We start from the raw sequence: 17,167 nt of genomic DNA, 5'->3' as shown, positions 1-17,167 counted from the left end.
TTAAATATGTTTACTAACATTGTACATTTTGTGTGTTGTTGAAGAAGAACCAGACTATCAAAAACAAGTGCTGTTTATTTTCTTACATAAAGTCATTTTACATTAAAGCTCTATTATCTTGACAAAATATTCCATGTTTGAAAACGTTACAAGGCAGTACAGGATTGTTGTTTTGGAACAGGGTTATAAGCCTGGATCCTGGATAAGAACATGTAGTTTGCACTTAAAATTTTACAATTTGTGGTCTAGTTTCACAACATTTTTAACTTTATTTGCTAAGACTAGCTAATAAATAATAAAGCTGAAAGCTAAAACTATGCACAGTGAAAATTAAAAGGAAATGAGTAAACAAAGTTAGCCTATTGATTTGCATTTAAAAACAAATGAAATGGAAACTGAAGAGTAATTCAGATTGATTTGTGATTTTAGCAAGTCATTAGCCCATTCTAATAATTACTGAATATAAATCATGCCATCCATAACATCATTAATCATCAAAAATGGTGGCAGTGTTACAAACTGAATAAACTGTCATAAGAATAACTGTATACATTTTGTTTATGTTTAACTTGACATAGCCAACATTTGCTCTGTACTGAAATATTTGTATTTTCTTCATTTTAAGTTATACAGGGTAAATGTTTAAATTAACATCTTGGCTTACATTATGGTCAGGATTCAGAAAAATCACTTACACAACCAAGTAAATTGAGCAGACAAAGGAATGTAATGTATCCCAAAGCTAATTAAATACACTGTAAGGGAAATTTTGCGAGCTAGGGATTCACCGGTGAATACTCAACAGATCATGTAGCGATTGGAACAGAGTAACAGTGGTCACATGACCTAGTATTGTGCATATAGTATGTATGCAATGAGGCTTGTTCATGCATGCAGCAATGTGCCCCAGTGAGCACAGCTGGCAGCCCATTTAATGGTTATACAACTAATTCCCTACTACTTTTACAGGTGTGCATCACTTACCATCCTTCCACACAACATCTGACTGCATTTACATCCATACTGTGCTAAGCGGATGCAAATGCAGTCAGACATTGTCCTGGAGGACGTTAAGTGAAGCACAATGTAACATATACAGTGTTCGCTTTATGTCCTAATCCCTTAATGTTCAACGGGAAAGAACTTATCCCGGATGTTAAGTGGCAGTCACCTGTATATGAGAAATAGAAAAGAAATAGATAAAAATGATAGGCAGAAACAGAAAACAGCGAAGGAACACAAAGAAGGGCAAGGGGAAAGCACAAGGGATATTTGTGTAAGAAAGCAAGGGAATACTTTTTTGTGGAAAATTACCATTTTTTTTCACATTGTCAAGAAGGGTAGAAGGTAGCAAGGGAAAAGTGTGGGCATGAAAATGAGGACAGGGATGGTGGCAGAAGCAGAGCACCAAATACAAGACAGACAAAGACCAACAGGGGTAAACTGGCACAAATGGGTTGGGGAACACAAAGTAGAAAGGCACATACAAACGTAGAGAAGAAAATTAGTGATGGGAAGAACTAGGGAACAAACCAGGAAGGGAATTGACACACAAGGATAGGGAATGCCATGACAGAGAATAGGGTAGGGTACCTGCTGACTGCCATACACCAAGTGCAGCACCTAACCTTGTTTTAATCACCTCCATGATTACCACCATGGCTGGTCTGCTGGTCAGGGTCAGGTAGCTGTGTGACTCTCCCAGTTGCACGAGGATGCATTCAAAGTCACCAGTGCAGGAATACAGCCACCAATCCACCAAGGCCATCACTAGGCCTTTCATTTACTTCTGGGTAACATCATGCAAATCCACCAATGTGCCTCCCCATTGGCAGCCTACACTCACTACTAGAGACAGATCACAAGAGACATCAGGATGCCATCTGAGTCTCCTACTGCTGTATGGCATACATCACCCTGCAGAGAGGTTGGCCTGGATTCAGCTGAGGATCTAGCAGGTGAAGGCAAGGCAGTTGGTCAGTGTGATGGCTACTGCCACATCACATCCTCTGCTTCTGCCATGTCAGACACAGCATAAAATGTGAAAGTTAGTGGAGAGAAATTAAACAACAAAGGACAAATAAAAAAAGAAAAAGAAATGAACAATAAGAGAGTGAGGGAGAAAAACACAATATCACATGCATTTATCAGTAATGTGTGCTACACTTGGTAGCAGCACAGTCCCCAGTGCAGTAAAGGGTTGTTAATTATGCAGTGGCAAACAATATAGAGGCCTGACAAAAATACAGTACAGCAGTATCAGTGCCAGAAGGGTCAAGATTAAGTGCCACAAAACATTGCCCCATACTTATGGCATGTGAACAGTGGGTAAGCTGCAAAGATTGTGACAACAAGGGCCAGTGAAGTTGGGATGCACAACATCTGGAGCCTGATGTGACAGACAGTAGATTATATGGGAGCATGGAGATGATACCATGGAAACACTGCCACAGCTGTCTGACTTAATACACATGAGACACCAACAGCCATTTACAATAATGCACCATAATGCAAGACATCCACCAAGAAATGTCAACATTTAGAGCCTGTTTGATGTATGGCCATGGTATGCCAGGTGGAACTGGCATGGGTAGGGAAGTTACAGTGCAAGAGTAAGGTATGGCAGACTGATCAAGGTGCCTTATAGTAATGACAGGGAACAGCAAAGCCATGGATATGGCACTGAATGAAGGTAAACAGGTCTAAAATAGATGGTAACACTCAGGATAGTGGTGGAACACCCATTGTCATCCAAGCCCAGTGAACATCACCATTCCACTGGAGGGATCTCTGTTAGTAGGATGGGCAAAATAATAAGTCAGCTTGCACTGATAAGGTATGTGACATATAAAGCAAAGCAATGACAACTATGTGTATATATATATATATAAAAACATCAATTCCATATAAGGGCCCAATGCCTGGACAATTTTACATGGCATATGTGGTAAATCAGCCGATTGTCCTCTATCTCACTAGAAAACAAAAACAAAGATGTTTACAATCTGCAAATCCTGTATATAGCTGAACAAATATGCCTACCCAAGTACAAGTAACTGCATGTCATTAATACTTACTGTAGAATTCTAGTTCTCTTCTAACCCCCCCACCATTGCCTAACTAGGTCACAGTTCCACATCTTTAGGTTACTGTATCAAAGGTGACACTGTTTACCAGACCATGGCATCATGTTCTCTGGTGAGCAGTGCTGGCCACAGCACCAGAGCATGTGATGTGTGGAGAGACAGGTATAGGCTTCACTGCATAATGTAGGACTGGAATGCATGTGTTAAATGTGTAATTCAGAGACATTTACCCTAAATTATCTCATTGGTATAACTGTCATGCTGTGGGCCTCAAAACTGCATGATACAAACAGCTGCAACCATTACAGTGCTTACTGCACTATTTTTTTCAGGATGGGTACACCGAATAAAATTTTCAATATTCTTATTATTCTACAGAGTAAAAGACAGTTCTACAACTGCTGTGGTAAGAGTACATATGTTACTAGCCAGTAGGGGAAATGACTGGATAACTGAAGTACTCTTATTGTGGGGGGTGTTGCATCACAGCTACCCATTGACCACAACAAGAGGTAGGGGCAGGGAGAGTTGTGATGGATCTCTGCAGTAAATAACCATGGTGCACTACAGATTACAGGAGTGTGGCATAGCTGATGGAGTAAAGGTGTACAATTCATAGGCTGGATGACTGTAAAACATTTTTTGGGAGGTGACTCCATAGTCACCTGCTGACAAGGGTGTGGGGGATCACAGGAAGAATCATAATGATGGATGAATGAAGGCAGGGCTCAGGTATGGGCAGATGTAGCCCACCAAATACTGGCTCTGGTGCTTTGTGAATGCAGCTCATACAGACAGGGCTGTGTTTTAATGCACAACACCTACATCTGTGGATCATATAGGGAACAGAGCAATAAACTGATACTGGATACTAGTGAATATGTGGCATACTTGATCACTGTGCCTTATTGGGCACATGTAAACCCATACTGATGGCAGGGTGCACAGCACAATCCAGTCCATCACCATGTTGCCTTCTATGGGAACCTGCCTGATGATATTGGGGTATGGAAGGCATGGCACCTTATGATGGTGCAGCCTGAACATGGATTTTTTGACCACTACAGTTGTTTCTGTGCATATGATGTGCTCACTCACTGACAATAGCTGTATATCCACATTTACAAATTGATAAAATGCAGCTAAGGAGAGGAAGTACCTAGAGAACATTCTCTAGGTGAAGTTCTCCAAGGAAAAAACAGATGTTTGATCGCAGGCCCTCCGTCAGCAGGAATAGCATATACTGTGCATATAAAAGAGTGACCAGAACTTGTACAAACACATGTGGTGTGAGATGACAGTGCACGTGAAGGTGACCCATGGCCACAGCAAGGCAACCTATCAGTTCTGACACAAAGTCACCAACATGATCCTGTATGTCTCCCAGAAGACTCATGCTACTGTACAACAGAAGGTGACCATGAGTGGGAGTCTACCTTCAATGAGCAATATGACTGGCATGGAGGGGATCCTGTTCTCCCTGTCTGGGAGAACTGAACTGGATGAACCATCCTTTGTATCTGTTGGTGATGCTCCAAGTTGTTTTATTTTATGCTGATATCACAGTTTAGGGGCTTGCCTCTACTCTTAGCTCAGAAATGCTGATCACTGCCATAACTCCTCTAAAGGCAGATGTGGAATGCAGGCACAAAGGCATACCCTACATGATACATTTGTTTGCATTCTTGCATAGCTGCTATCTCTACCATTGTTGCATAACAAGATGGTGGGATCACATGTTACTACTATTCACTGAGGTGTTTATTTGCTAGTTTCACAGGTGCAGCAATTAGGAGCCTTCTGTCATGGGACATGTTCGAATATGTACTTAATGTTTGTCGGAGAGTGACTGAAGGGGTAGAATGCTTTTGTCTATATGATGCATCTGATGCAGTTAACTACATGGGAAGTGCTGACCTGTACTTCATAGTAGTTCACTACAATTCATAGACATGCAAATAAGCTAAAAATTAGGTATTTCCTCATCAAGGCTAATCTGTCTATGAACCGCAAAATACCATGCCAAATTAACAGGCTGATTTTACCATGGTCCGTAATGCAAAACTGTAAGGCTTTAATAAATTCCCAGGAAGTTTCCAAAAAAGAAAAAGAAAAAAAAAACAATAATAAGAGAACCATAAACTAATCATGATGGCATTTTATGTGTTCAGGGTGCACTTCGGAGAAATACAGTCAAACATTAATATAGTGATGTTAAAAAGACATTCACTCTAGGGAGTTTGTGCAGTGTTTACAAATTACTTAATAAAAACAGTACTTGAAAATGCATAGTAAAACATTTCTGCATTGCTTTGTTTAAAACATTAACTATCCTTTATTTACCTCTTAAATAAATTCAGAGCTTAACAGTTACCCAAAGCTGTATGCACTATAAAAAGCCTTATAATAAGTAAAAGTGTTGCTTTGCTCTTTAAGTGAATAGTTGATTAATGGCTGCATGTATCTACATTAACTCATGTAATAAAATCAAAAATCCTGTAAAGGCAAGAATTATAGGGATTTCATATAATAGCTTTATGTGTATCCTGCTTTAGCTCTACAAATGTACCTAAAGCCAAGCAATGATTTTCTGCATTAACCGTGGAGTTATCAGCTTCAAGAAATGCTGTGGCAGACTGAAAGTGTATTTATTTATTTTATTTGTTTATTTATTTATACTTTTGTTAATGTTCATTCAGTGGCTGTATCCACCTAAGTAGTCAGGCTCACAAACAATTATGTTACAGAAAAGAGAGACTTTTCAAAATCATAACATGATTTATTATGATTGTGTCAAGAAGGAATTCTGAAAAGGTCTTGCTACATACTTTAGTTTAGTTCTGCAATTGTTAGTGCTACCCGAAATTAAAGTAAAAAAAAAAAAAAAGATTTGTGTTAGGTAAATTGCAGAAACATTTTTTTTTTTGATAATTTTAATACGGCTAAATTTTTTAAGAAAACATGTAAGGATTATAATATCAAATTAGGTTTTCAGTTAGGAAAGATAATGCTGCCATTAAAATATTAAAATAAATATTAAATGTATCTGTTAAGCAATAACTAGTCTGAGCAATGAAGCTTACTGACTTGTGATACAACATATAGGATCATTAGCTGTCCAAACATACAATCTGCAAACAGCATATTCACTTTATCAATTTACTCTTAGAATGTATATAATGCGTTCTAAAAAGGATACACTTCTTTCTTAGGTAGGTAAGCAACATTGTTTCAGGATCTGCATTCTTCTCTATGATCTAGGAACAAAAAAAATAATCAGAATGTCATCAACTAAATACAACTATATAATACAAATAATACAAAATACAAACATATGAGATTAAAATCAGTGATGCTGATTGACAATGTCAGTAACGGCAATAAATAATAAGGATAATAAGAATGTTGTTGTTGGGTCTTTCGGCTTTTCCCGGTTAGGGTCACCACAGCGGAACTCCAATCCACTAATGACTGGCAGTAGATTTTTATGTGCCGAGTTGTCAGCCCTGACACACAACCTTCAACGAAGGTACACCCATTCAATCATGTCTCCACACAGAAGACGCTTTAGCTGAGAATCGAACAGGACAACGTCTTACTGTGAGGCGACAATGCTACCGCAGCACCACCACCGCAGTAATAAGGATAATAAGAATAAATTATCCATATAAAAATCAATGATGGAATCCTTTGAAATGATGATTGAACCACTTGAAACACAAATGCATCAGGTATATGCTAATTCAAAAGTATACATTTTCACTTCCTGCTTAAAACTAGTTAGACTTTTGGAATTCCTTAACCGATAATGTAGCAAATCTCACATTGTTACAGGGTTTCTGGTAGCTAAATGCCTCATCTCAATGCTTAAAGGCTATAGGCAGCACAAATGAGCTACCAACAACCCCTGCGGGGCAGAATCAAGGGGTCTGGTTGACCTTTAGCATGACATCAGACCCCTATTAGGGCGGATCCAAGTCATGTAGAGCAACATATGTTTAAAACAAGAGCTTTATAAATTATATACTTATGTCTCCCCTCCCATAATTCCTCTGAACCAAGTCCTTTGACCATATCCAACATTGAAGATACAAGTTCTGTGGACCCTGATGATATCCCTGGATGTATGCTGAGAAGCAGAATGGTCCCACTTAGCAAAACCCCTCTATCAACTTTTCCACCTTTGTTTTTTCCTTGGTTACATTCCTGTTACTATTAATAGTATTAGTTTCAAGCCTATGGAATTTAATTTAGCTGACTTAATAAACAGTGATCTAGCTGGCCTTATATCCCAGGTCAGCTTTATAAAAGGCAGACCATTTCTGCTCAGCCTTGTTGAATTCTTTGAAAGGGTTATCAAGGTCACGGTCAAAGGACATACAGTCCATGCTGCCTACCTGGACCTTATAAATGCCTTTCATATTATCCTGCATTCTAGGATTATTGACAAAATCTTCCAATGCAACATTACCTCTTAAGTAGTTCTCTGGAAAACTATTTGTTTTTTTTCATGGAGAGAATACTGTGAAGGTTGGAGGCATTTGTTTTAGACAGGATAACGTTATCGGTGGTATCCCACAATGTTCTGCCCAAGCTTCCTCTTTGGCATATACTTGTATGTCAGGGAAGTCAACATCAAGGGATTATAATTAACAATGTGCGCTGATGATTGCAAACCGAGTCAGTTCCCAAATCCCATTCTGATATTCATGTTCTCTTGCAATGATTGGACAAAATAAATGCTTGGTATGTTAATCATGCACTTGCCCTCAGTGCCAAAAATGTAGTATATTTTTCTTTGGCACCATCTAGGTTATAATCCAATTAAAGCTGACCTAGTCAGCAGTCATCAGGGCTTTAGACACCTTTGATGATAATGAACTCTCCCTTGATGACATCTTGGCCATAGTTAAGAAATTGTTCTACTTAATCAACCTATTTTAAGGTATCTTATTGAGATTATAAGAACTTAATGTCTCATTTTATTCAGTCTTATTAGGCCTGTCATTGACTATAATGTTCCTTTAGCCTGTACTTCACTCAAGGTCCTAAACCAACTCACAAGACATCAATGTTTTATAACTAAACATACTTTCTTAACTACTCTGGAAGAATATAGGCCCCATCCCTCTACTCTTATATAAGCTCCTGAGGTACAGTCTCTGATTAGCCTTCTATGCTATGAATGATCCCACACTCCTTAAACTCCTTCACCTACATAGATCCAGTGGTAAAGCAAAGTCACTGGAAACCTAAATGTATACACCACATTAACAATGCCAGCTGACGTGACAGGTACCTTACTCAATGTACCCTCCATTTCTACAATAGGCACCTTTTACATATCAAACATAGAACTTCCCTGGCAACCTTGCCTGAATGACTGAATTGGTGACTTCATATTTACACATGGGAAATGTGGAAAACATCTACACAAAGAGGAACACTGTTAATCTTCCATCAGTACTTGGTGACATGGTTGGACTTCTCGATGGTCTAACCATAAGGTCAGCAAAACCCTTTGAACAATGCATATGCACATACATCCTGCTGACCTGCACTGCAACATGTGGCTGCTGGTACTGCTTTGTTATGTGTTCTATAGACCATATGGACAATGTGCTATTGGCATTTATGCTGATGCAAACTTAAATGAATGAGCGCATTGTACTGTGCAAACAATTTTATGTCTGACAATTGTTATACACTGGACTATGTTGCAGTGTACAGAATCTGCACATATTTAAGTTACCAGATTGTATTACATATGGATTAATTATAAATGACATTGGTAGTAGTTGAGCTGTGTCTGAAAAAGTGTCTGGCCTTACATCCATTCAGTAAATGTTTGAACAAGTGTACACTGTATTGTGCTTCTACAACCATGAGAGAGAGAGAGAGAGAGAGAGACAGCCAGACAGACTTCTGCATAGTACTTAGTGATTGGTACCTGTAGATGGGATACTGATGCACTGTTAATGCAAATGATTTTGTGTGATAAGGAGTATCTGCTCCCTTATTATCACATAATGAGCTCAACCACTTCCATAGTAGGTCATGGCTCTGCTCTCAGTACATCACAGTCACTCTCTGCCAGCAATGTTGACCACTACCTTTTCCAGACTGTCATTCACAGTGTGATACTATGTGCTCATTTATCTTTGAACAAATTATATGTACAGGTATGTGTTGTGTTTTTGATGCCATCCACTAACGCTTCCTGCATACCATTGTTTCTGACTCCTCCTCCCATTTCAGGTGCTCTTTTCTATTTGCTTAAGTAGCCACACCTACCTCTAATGCAGCCACATTATTTCCTCTTTAGTAAGATGTACAATGTGCCTTTCCTGTGGTTGTTCACGTATTAAAATACACAGCAGAGGTATGGAACTCCATTTGCCAATTTGTATCTGCCTGAGCAGCCACAATTCACTTAACTTCCATACATGGATGTGTGCATTAAGACATAAAAATCATTTGATTTCTCTTAGACATCTTTCAAAATGTAAAACAAAAACTTATTTATTTCAACAATTTTCATTAACTTGTCTCTTTATAATGCCATCAGCACTGCATAATCATATTTTATTTATTTATGTGTTTGGGGATCTTTTTTTGCTTGTTACCTTAATTACCTGGCGATAGATCACACCATGTGGTGGTACTCTGGTGCAACTGGTAGTGTTGCCACTTCACAGTAAGATGTTCTGCTGTTCAGTTCTGGGCTGGGGTATCTTCTGTGTGGAGTCTGCATGCCCTCCCAGTGTCCATGTGGGTTTTCTTCAGGTGTTCCGTTTTCCTCCAACATTTTAAGGACATGCTATAAAGTGAATCCTGCACTCTATATTGTCAACAAGTGTGACTGATAGTGTACAACACAGAAGAAAAACCTGGCAATCTACTTCATTTTCCCTCCTTTGACTTGAGAACTCAGCAGATTATAGTGACTGTCCATGGATAAAGCCCATTTTAAGTAGGACATGATTACACTATATGAACATGCAATACTTAGCACGTAAGTCCCACAGGAAGCACATGCCAAAGAATCAGAATAGACACAGGTTTAGCTGCACAATTCATTGGTTATGTTGTGGTAAGATTTTGCCCCATTTTAATTTATGTGATATGTGTATGGAATGTCCAGTTTGAGCACTGTATTTATACAACGTCTCACTAAATAAATGCACATTTAGTGCTTGGTTAATGGATGGCAAGGTAGGTTTCTGTGTGATGTAAGGAGGAGGAAAGGGTGAGGTTTGATCCTGAGACTAAAAGGGTCGTCAACGGAATTGAAAAGTAGTTTCTTCCAAGAACTCTTACACAAAATCATTCAGTCTTAGTTACTTTCCTAATCTAGATTACATAGAAGCTAACGATAAATGTAATATTGCATTATTTGATCACTAATATATCCCTTTGAGCAGTACTTAGAACTTAGAACTGAAACTAAATCTCTTGAAGTGACCTGCTTTTACCAGAGCTCAAGAAGCAACCATCAAAACTTTGAGAAATATGTTCCATTGTTGTTTATTCCAAATACATAAAAGTTTGATAAAAAAATCCAAAAAAAATGTCAAGAACTTTTGTCCCTCCACATATTAGTAATGGGACTTCATCAGTACAACAATTTTGTCATATTCACTTCCTTTTATACTGTCTCCATTCACAGGTGATTAACTTTTAAATTGTTAAATTGACATTTAAAGTGACAGCTGTATAGCTAAATACTACTTCCTACCACAAAATCCCCTATAAAAATGTAATCTGTTCCACAATTACCTTCAAAATGCAGTCTGTACATAAAAAAATCCACATTGTATTAAAAATTCACCATACAAAAAGATGTGTTTAAAAATGTATATAAATGCAATTATGTACATAAAAAATTGTACATAAAAATGTGCATCATCGGGAAAATTTGAAACAAATAAATATTGGCTAGATATGACTTACAATGCTCACCATATACATTCCTAAAAATTAGTGTGTCAGGCGAAGAAATCCACTGTAACAAAATTTCTTCCTTTCTACTATTTTACATTCTAAGGGCCTAACAATCATAGTTTTAAAGCTTTCTTTCTTAAAATAGGGAGTAGAGACATATTATTATTGATGCCTGGGGAGTTTGCTGTGTTCAGTCTAATCTGCCATTGAAGTTCTTTCAGCTCTAAATTTAACTCCCACCATCCGCCTCTGGGGTCTGGTTTACTATGTGGGTAAAACAGAGAGACAGTTTAAGAAAAGTTTTTCTGAACACATGTATGCTATAAAAAAAGCAAACAGTAACAATGCCCTGTTTAGACAGTATTGAATGCCCTAATTTCAAAAGTTTTAATTTTGGAATATTGAACGTTGTCCCGATTGACCCCAGAGGCAGATGGTGGGAGTTAAATATGGGAGATAATATATCTCTCTCCTGCTCTGAAGCTGACTGTCAGAAGAGGGGGGAGATATCTCTCTCCTGCTCTGAAGCTGACTGTCAGAAGAGGTAGCAGGTGGCTGTGGAGTTAATCACAAGGTCCCACCTGGGTGCAGCATAGCTGGATTTTGTACCAGTATATAAGAGGGCCAACTTACTGTCATGGTGTATAACTGTTACTTGTGCATATGTACTTAATAATGTTTCAGATTATCTGCCTTACACAGAGACTGTGGGTGTATTACTGGAGAGGATACCACCTATGCACTCTGCAGTTCTACTGGGAGACTTCAACACTCATTTGAGAAATGACAGAGATACTTTGAAGAGTGTGATTGCAAGGAATAGTTAAACTGTTCTTTACCAGAGTGGTGAATTGTTTTGTGACTGCTGTGCTAATCATGGATTACCCATAACAAAAAATGTGTTTGAACCAAGGATACTCATAGGTGTAGTTAATACCAGAACATTTGTACCATCAGTGGTTGATTGTATAGTCATGTTATCGGATCAGAAGCCACATGTTCTGGTCAGTTGGACCAAAACATGTTGAACTGTGAAATGATCACTGAGTCATTCAAGTAACATGGCCAATTCCTGGAGCTGTAAAAAACTTAGCCAGTTCTTCTGCATGGGATAAATTCAATTTCTACTTCCAGAAGAGCTCCGCCCATTTACTAGCATAGATAAGGATATGGAAACGGAACAGATCCTGTTTACTTTCTCAAAAACTGAGGTGGCAGTAAATATCAGTAGCCAAAAGGTGGGCAGCATTTGTCAAACTGGTAAGTCCAGGGTGTGCTGGTGAACATCAGAGGTGTGAGAAAGGATTTTGCATGGAACAAAGAAGCATTTCATGCAATGCTTGTGGGGGAAGAGGTTCCAGATTTGACTGACAGGTACTGACAAGTTAGGGGAAAGAGCAACTACAACAGTCACCAAAGCACAAGCTGAACCACGGGAAGTGTTTCACCAGGCTAGGAAGAGTAACTTTTACATGGTTCAAACTGGTTCTGGCAAATTATGCAGCAACTTAAGAGGGGGAGGAAGTATATTACTTAACCTATAATCAGCAAAAAAGAGAAATACTAAACTTAATTAGAGACATTATAGACAGTTGGAAAGAGTACATTGAGGAACTTCTGAATCTAGTGGACATATGTTTGTCTGAACAAGCAGATTCAAATGCCAATAGTGGAAATGGATCCATTTCTGAAGATGAGGTTACTGCAGCAATTAAACATTTTGCTGTAGCAAGGATACATAAATGAGTCAAACAGAGTTTCAAATGCTGAAGATGCTAGATGCTGTTGGGAAGGCTGGAAGAGTAACTTTGAAGTGAAAAAGTGGAGTACTGAATCCCATTTCCAAAAAAGAGAGACAGAATTGTATATTTCAATTAAACTCTTTTTAGTCTGTTTTGAAAAGTATATGTCAAGGTGCTGAAAAGGCTTTAGAGAAGCTGTATGGATTCACTCCTCTCCATGAAACAGTTGGCCAGCTCTCTGTTATTACACACATACACACACACACACACACACACACACACACACACACACACACACACACACACACACACACACACACACACATCTATATCTACATAGCTATATCTATCTGTATGTATATATATATATATATATATATATATATATATATATATATATAAATATACATACACACACACACACACACACACACACACACACATCTATATCTACATAGCTATATCTATCTGTATGTATATATATATATATATATATATATATATATATACACACACACACATACATTTATATCTATATAGCTCTATATATATATATATATATACACACACACACACACACACACACACACACACACACACACACACACACACACACACACACACACACACATATACACATAGATAGATAGATAGATAGATAGATAGATAGATAGATAGATAGATAGATAGATAGATAGATATTGGAGGGCTCCAGGGAGTTTGCTAGGGTTGTCTTTCTATATCTTGTGGATTTAGAAAAGGCATATGATCATGCACCCCAACGATGTCTCTTGAGAAGTACTGTAACAGTATGGGGTTCTTGGACCACTGCTGCATGCTATTCAGTTCCCATGTTTGAAGAACAAGAGATGTGTCCATATTCTTAATATTAAGTTCATCACATCGAGGGTAGACACAGGACTCCACCTATGGTATGTCTCATCTCCTGTCTTGTTTGTGATCGGAATGAGCAAAATATAAAAAAAATTCCACAAGGTTTAGAAGGCATCTAGCTTGGGAATGTAAGGGCTACATCATTGTTTTTGCAGATTTTGCTATCATTTTAGCCTTAAGTGGTTGTGATATTCAGCATGCATGGACATGAATCACTCCTGAATGTGAAGCAGCCGGAATGAAAATCAAAAATTCCAAATCAGAAATCATGACTGTTTACTGAAACAAAAGGAGTGACTTACTCTCCACAGATACCCCAGCTAGGGGGAGTTTCATTATCTCTTGTTTAATAGTGAAGATAGACTGTATCAGAAGATTCACCAACAGATGGGCATAGTGACAGCAATACTGCAGGATATGTGCCAGACTGTGGTGGCAACATGACAAATGAACCATAAGATCAAACTTACTAACCAGTGACTGTCCCCATTCTTACCCATGGTCAAAGGCTTTGGGTAGTGACTGAAAGGGTGAGATTGAAATGAGTGTCAGAAAGGAAGCTGCTTTATACTGTACATGGGCTCACTCTCTGTAACACAAGGAGGGACTTAACAATCTGAGAGAGTGTCAGAGTGCAGCCACTGTTCCATCATGTGGAGAGAACTCACTTGAGGCAGTATAGATACTTTATGAGCATGTACCCAGGCATCTTCCATGGGATATATACTAGGTATGGATAGCTGGGAAGAGACTCTGAAGCAGACCCAGGACACATTGTAGGAAGTGCATCTCTTAAGTTTGCCAGAGAATGTCTAGGGATACCACAGGGTAAGCTGGAGAATGTTGCTGTGGCTAAGGAAGCCTGATCTGCTCTTTCTCAGCTTGCTTCTATCATATTCCGTACCGAGAATAGAAGTTCAGTAAATGAATAAATGTTGAATAGCAGTTGCTGAAATATTTAACTGTTTATACATTGCTTTAAAAAGTACATATGATTTCTAACACATATAACTTCTCAGATTATATCATGCAACATTATCTGACAATAAATTGATTTGGTCATTTAGTTGCCTAATTATTGCCATGAAACCTGAAGATACTATCATCTTAAACCATACTGTTTAATTAATTAAAATCAGTATTTGCAACCCCAAAATAACTAAGTTGCTTCCAGAACAAATGGCTGTTAAAGTCTTTTTTGTTATGCATAATTAATTAGAGTTTATTCATACTAAAGCTTAGCCTGAAGCTCAGTGGTCATAATGTTTCTTCTTATCTGATATCCCAAATGGCATTTTCTTCTTTTTTTGTCTTAATCTTATTGCATTCATAAATGCAAATACATTTTGCAGATATGAACTGTCCTGTGGTTTGCTGTGAACCTGCCCTAAGTATAAATTATATGACAATAAATTCAAAGTTAGAAGTTTATATTTGGCTACACTGGAAAACAGTAACATTCAAAACTATGTATGTGAAGATATGCACATGCATCAGTCATCTTTCTAAGATCTCCTAGATAAAGACAGCACTGAACACCTCGATAGTTGGATTTAATAACTAGAATCTCCGTTAGTCTGTTACACAACCTATGAACTGTTCATTTTATCAGTTATGCTCACAAGCCTGATTTCACTGCATTTATCATAATATGGTTTAAGACAGTAGGAAAATCCTAACTTCATGCACCAGATGAATTTATTGTTCAGTTGCATGGATCATTAGAATCTCCTTGTATGTGATCACATGATTGTCCTCACATGCTCCTTCCTTAAGTAGTTGCTTCCTCAAACAGTATCTGGCATTCTACACCAACATAATGCTGGCTAATGCATGACCCAGAATATAAAGGAACAAAATGGTGGCTAGTCAAGACTGTAGTACACCCCCTTAAATAAGGATACTATATTTTGTGGTCCTCCCTGCTTAAACAGGAGTTCTGTGTGACAGTATTCAGCAAAGTCTCCTGAATATTTTTGCTGCAATGGGGAATATAACAACTCTTGAGTTACAATATTTTAATAAAAGGAAGATGTTATAATAAAAAGTCATCACTCACAGATTTTACTAATGTCTGCAACAACCCGCAACACTTCCTCTACTCCCCATCCCTAGCCAAGAGGGAGGGGCATTGAAAGCCATTTCCAAATAATGTGCTCAACTCATATACATGAAAAACTAATATAGTACCCTTATCCAGGAAAATAACTGGAAAATTTTGAAAAAAATGAGGTTATGCCTTAATTTACAGAATGTATAAATACTGTAACTGTTGTGTGTCATAAATAAATATCGACAATTAAGATGAAAATAAACAAAATAACCACAGACTATAATTATTTGAAAAAAATGAACCCATTAATACAAAAATATTAATCTACATTATTAGATCAGTTTATACTACTTGACTGCTAAATGATTTTTTGTAATGTATACAACAATAAGGTAGACATACATGCAAATAGTTGCTCTTTGTTTTATTTTGTTAATATATTTCTTTTTGTATATACACATTTCAATAAAAATAAGAAATATGTTATACATCTCAGAAATGTAAGATATGGCATTGTACAAAATGAACTTTAGAAACTTTTGATAGTGTTATAAAATCAATAACAGCAACATTGTTTGTACAATTAAAGATTAACTAACCTAGAAATTTAGTTACATTGAAGCCAAGAGATTTTTATTTGCAAATATTTTACAGTTCATGCTTTTCTAAATTCTAACCCTTTTGTGAATTTCACCCAACTCTGAACAAGTCACATTGTAAATGATCCTCAATTACTTTAAGTAAAAAGATATGGTGTCACACTGTCAAAAGAAATGACCTGAATTCTTTTCTATGTTAAACAATTACCCTTTATACTCACTATTGAAAGAGACAGCTTATGATTACCAAATAAAGAACTTCACAAAAATTGATTCATTTTTTAAATATCTTTAAAAACAGGTCGAAAACCAGACATTCAACTTCATATCAAGCTCTAAATTCTATTGCAGTTTAATATCTAACAACAGTTATAAATACCCCAAAATTTGTTAACTAGTCAGGTTAACTTTTATTGTAAACAAATAGGGCCGGATTCGTAAATGCCTCACTAAGCGTACACCATTCTAAATGAAGAGACAACACAAGCGTAACTCCCACCTTCTTAATTTTAGTTTTCCTATTGATTTTCTTGCAGCTTTAAATACTAATAGGGATTCATAAAGTTTACCACACTTAGTATAATCCTTCTGAGTGAATGAACAGCACAAAAATGTGGTAAGGGCATTTTTGAATACAGATCATGTACACATAGTCTAGACTTTGTATAGGCATTTGTGAATCTGACTATGACAATTACAGTTTCTGTCTTTGTAAATATAGCCTTTATGTAGCAGCAGACATTAGTACTCAAGACAACTTAACCTGGTTTCCAGACAATTTTAGTAATTCTCTCTTGGATTTGCTTTCACAGACAACATACTTTATCAGTTTATACTGTATTCAGATTA

The 17,167-nt window shown here is 37.4% G+C and overlaps 1 protein-coding gene across 1 annotated transcript in view; it reads right to left on the bottom strand.

The window, feature by feature from the left end:
* Positions 1–17,167, bottom strand: part of LOC122807194 (aldehyde oxidase 1-like) — a 784,671-nt gene that overhangs the window by 730,784 nt on the left and 36,720 nt on the right. Inside the window, exon 2 of the mRNA XM_044078244.1 lies at positions 6,286–6,343. Coding sequence (XP_043934179.1) covers positions 6,286–6,343 — 58 coding nt within the window. The remainder of the gene's footprint in view (positions 1–6,285; positions 6,344–17,167) is intronic.

The sequence above is a fragment of the Protopterus annectens genome, chromosome 7.part0, assembly GCF_019279795.1.
Source record: "Protopterus annectens isolate FY-2018-M chromosome 7.part0, PAN1.0, whole genome shotgun sequence".
In the NCBI taxonomy this organism is placed as follows: domain Eukaryota; kingdom Metazoa; phylum Chordata; order Ceratodontiformes; family Protopteridae; genus Protopterus; species Protopterus annectens.
This window is presented reverse-complemented; position numbering and strand designations above follow the sequence as displayed.